Source organism: Squalius cephalus (genome assembly GCF_949319135.1).
Source record: "Squalius cephalus genome assembly, chromosome: 11".
Taxonomy (NCBI): Eukaryota; Metazoa; Chordata; class Actinopteri; order Cypriniformes; family Leuciscidae; genus Squalius; species Squalius cephalus.
In genome coordinates, this window is record NC_137132.1 from 29,154,430 (window position 1) to 29,156,212 (window position 1,783).

General features: G+C 35.4%; 1 protein-coding gene across 1 annotated transcript; it reads right to left on the reverse strand.

The window, feature by feature from the left end:
* Positions 1–456: 456 nt before the first annotated feature.
* LOC307167850 (hydroxycarboxylic acid receptor 2-like) lies at positions 457–1,302 on the reverse strand (the record flags this gene model as incomplete). Its single annotated transcript, XM_079887154.1, has 1 exon — positions 457–1,302. One exon carries the CDS (start codon positions 1,300–1,302, stop codon positions 457–459), a length of 846 nt encoding a protein of 281 aa, XP_079743280.1.
* Positions 1,303–1,783: the final 481 nt, after the last annotated feature.

Sequence of the window (1,783 nt, forward strand, 5' to 3'; positions counted from 1 at the left end):
GTCATTGATAACCTTTTTTATTTGAATAAACAAACAATAGATTAATGGCAAAAACTTTAAATTGTTAAACAAATGTTATGGCGTATTTCATTAATATAACTGATTACATGTAAAAAAATCAGCATATTATTTGCAGATAACCATACGCGTTTATACGTAAAATGCATTTTAGATGCATGTTGTCAATAGCATGTTATCATTCAATGCAAACGTACGAGAATGTGTGCTCTAACTATATTTTACATGCAAATACCTATAACTTTTTAATGAGATGTAACATATAATATAACCAAAACCACCACATGAAGCTGTAAGTCAGTGTGCAATTGTGGCCCTTTAAGGCTACACAGGAAAAAGAAAAGCAATAATAAAATAATAAATAATAAAAAACTATATTTAGCATAAAACAATAAATTGTATTAAATAAAATAAAATACTAAATGATATATCACCATTTCATGGTGCACAAGAGCAGGAGAGTTTCCCAGTGCGGTGCAGATAAAGAACAGGCTGAACAAAACCAGCTAGGATATAACAGACCAAACCTGTGATCCAAAGTGTATGAATATAGTGGTTTGTTAGAGTGGTAAACAATCCTGTTGTAGCAAATGGGACATATATGATAGTCATGCTCACAGTAGTTATTAGAATGATTTGAAACGCTCTTCTCTTCATGTGGTTTTCCTCCTCTCTCTCTCTTCTTCTCTCTCCTGGTCCTGACTGCTTCAGCGCTCTGAGAACAGCCACAAGACAAAACAACTGGATGCAGAGGTAGAGGAGGAACTGCAGTGAGAAAAAATGTGTGTGTAATAGTCCATTTTCTGTCAAGTTAATAAATAAGGAACAGAAACAGGAGCCAAGAATAGTTATCCAGGCTGCAGTGCAGCAGATCACTCTATATCTGAGAGGTTTGTACTTCAGAAAGGTTACAGGATGAACCACTGCCAGGTAACGCTCAACACAGATCAGACACTGAAACAGAGGACGGCCAGTAAGGGATAGGCCTAGTAAAAAGAGTGGTAATTTTGAGATTCTCTGAAAGCAAACTGACATTATATAAAACAAACAATTCAGACAGACACCAAGCTCACAAACAGAGAGATTGAGGTTGAAGAACTCTGATGCGACTCCACTTCCCGTTCCTGTGATGATGAGCCATATAATATAGGAGTGAGTAGGAAAACCAAACAGGAGATTCATGCTGAACACACAAATTCTCAGACTTTCAATTAACCAGAAAGAATCAGTTGTGGAGTTTGTAGATGCTTCAGGTGTGGTGAAGTTCACTGTGTAGTTGTTCATCTCCTTGGCTGTTTGTCTTCAGCAATATATCCTGCAACTGTGATTTACTGGAAAAGAGAAGCGTAAATGAACCAGTGAATTATACTGAGTTCATTCACTCAGGTTTAAGTAAGATTTGAATATTTTTTTTAATGCATCCAGTTTGAACGATCTAAAAATTCTTTGTTTACATTCAAATAACCAGAGCACTTCATTGTTAAATGATATACAGTCTCTTTTAATTCAATATCTCTAAACAATTACACTTGCCCCAAAACCCTTGGACAGATAAACACAATTACGTGGTTTATTATTGTTGCTGAAAAAAAAAAAAAAGAAGAAATTCAATCAAAAACAAAAGTTTATCACCTGAAGAGTGAATGTCCAGTTTCTCTGTGGATGTGTATAAATCTCTGTGCTGTGTTTTGTACACTGACTTCACAGCTGTCACAAGAATATATGAGCACGCCATCTGCTACATGTCACATAAAACACCAGATAT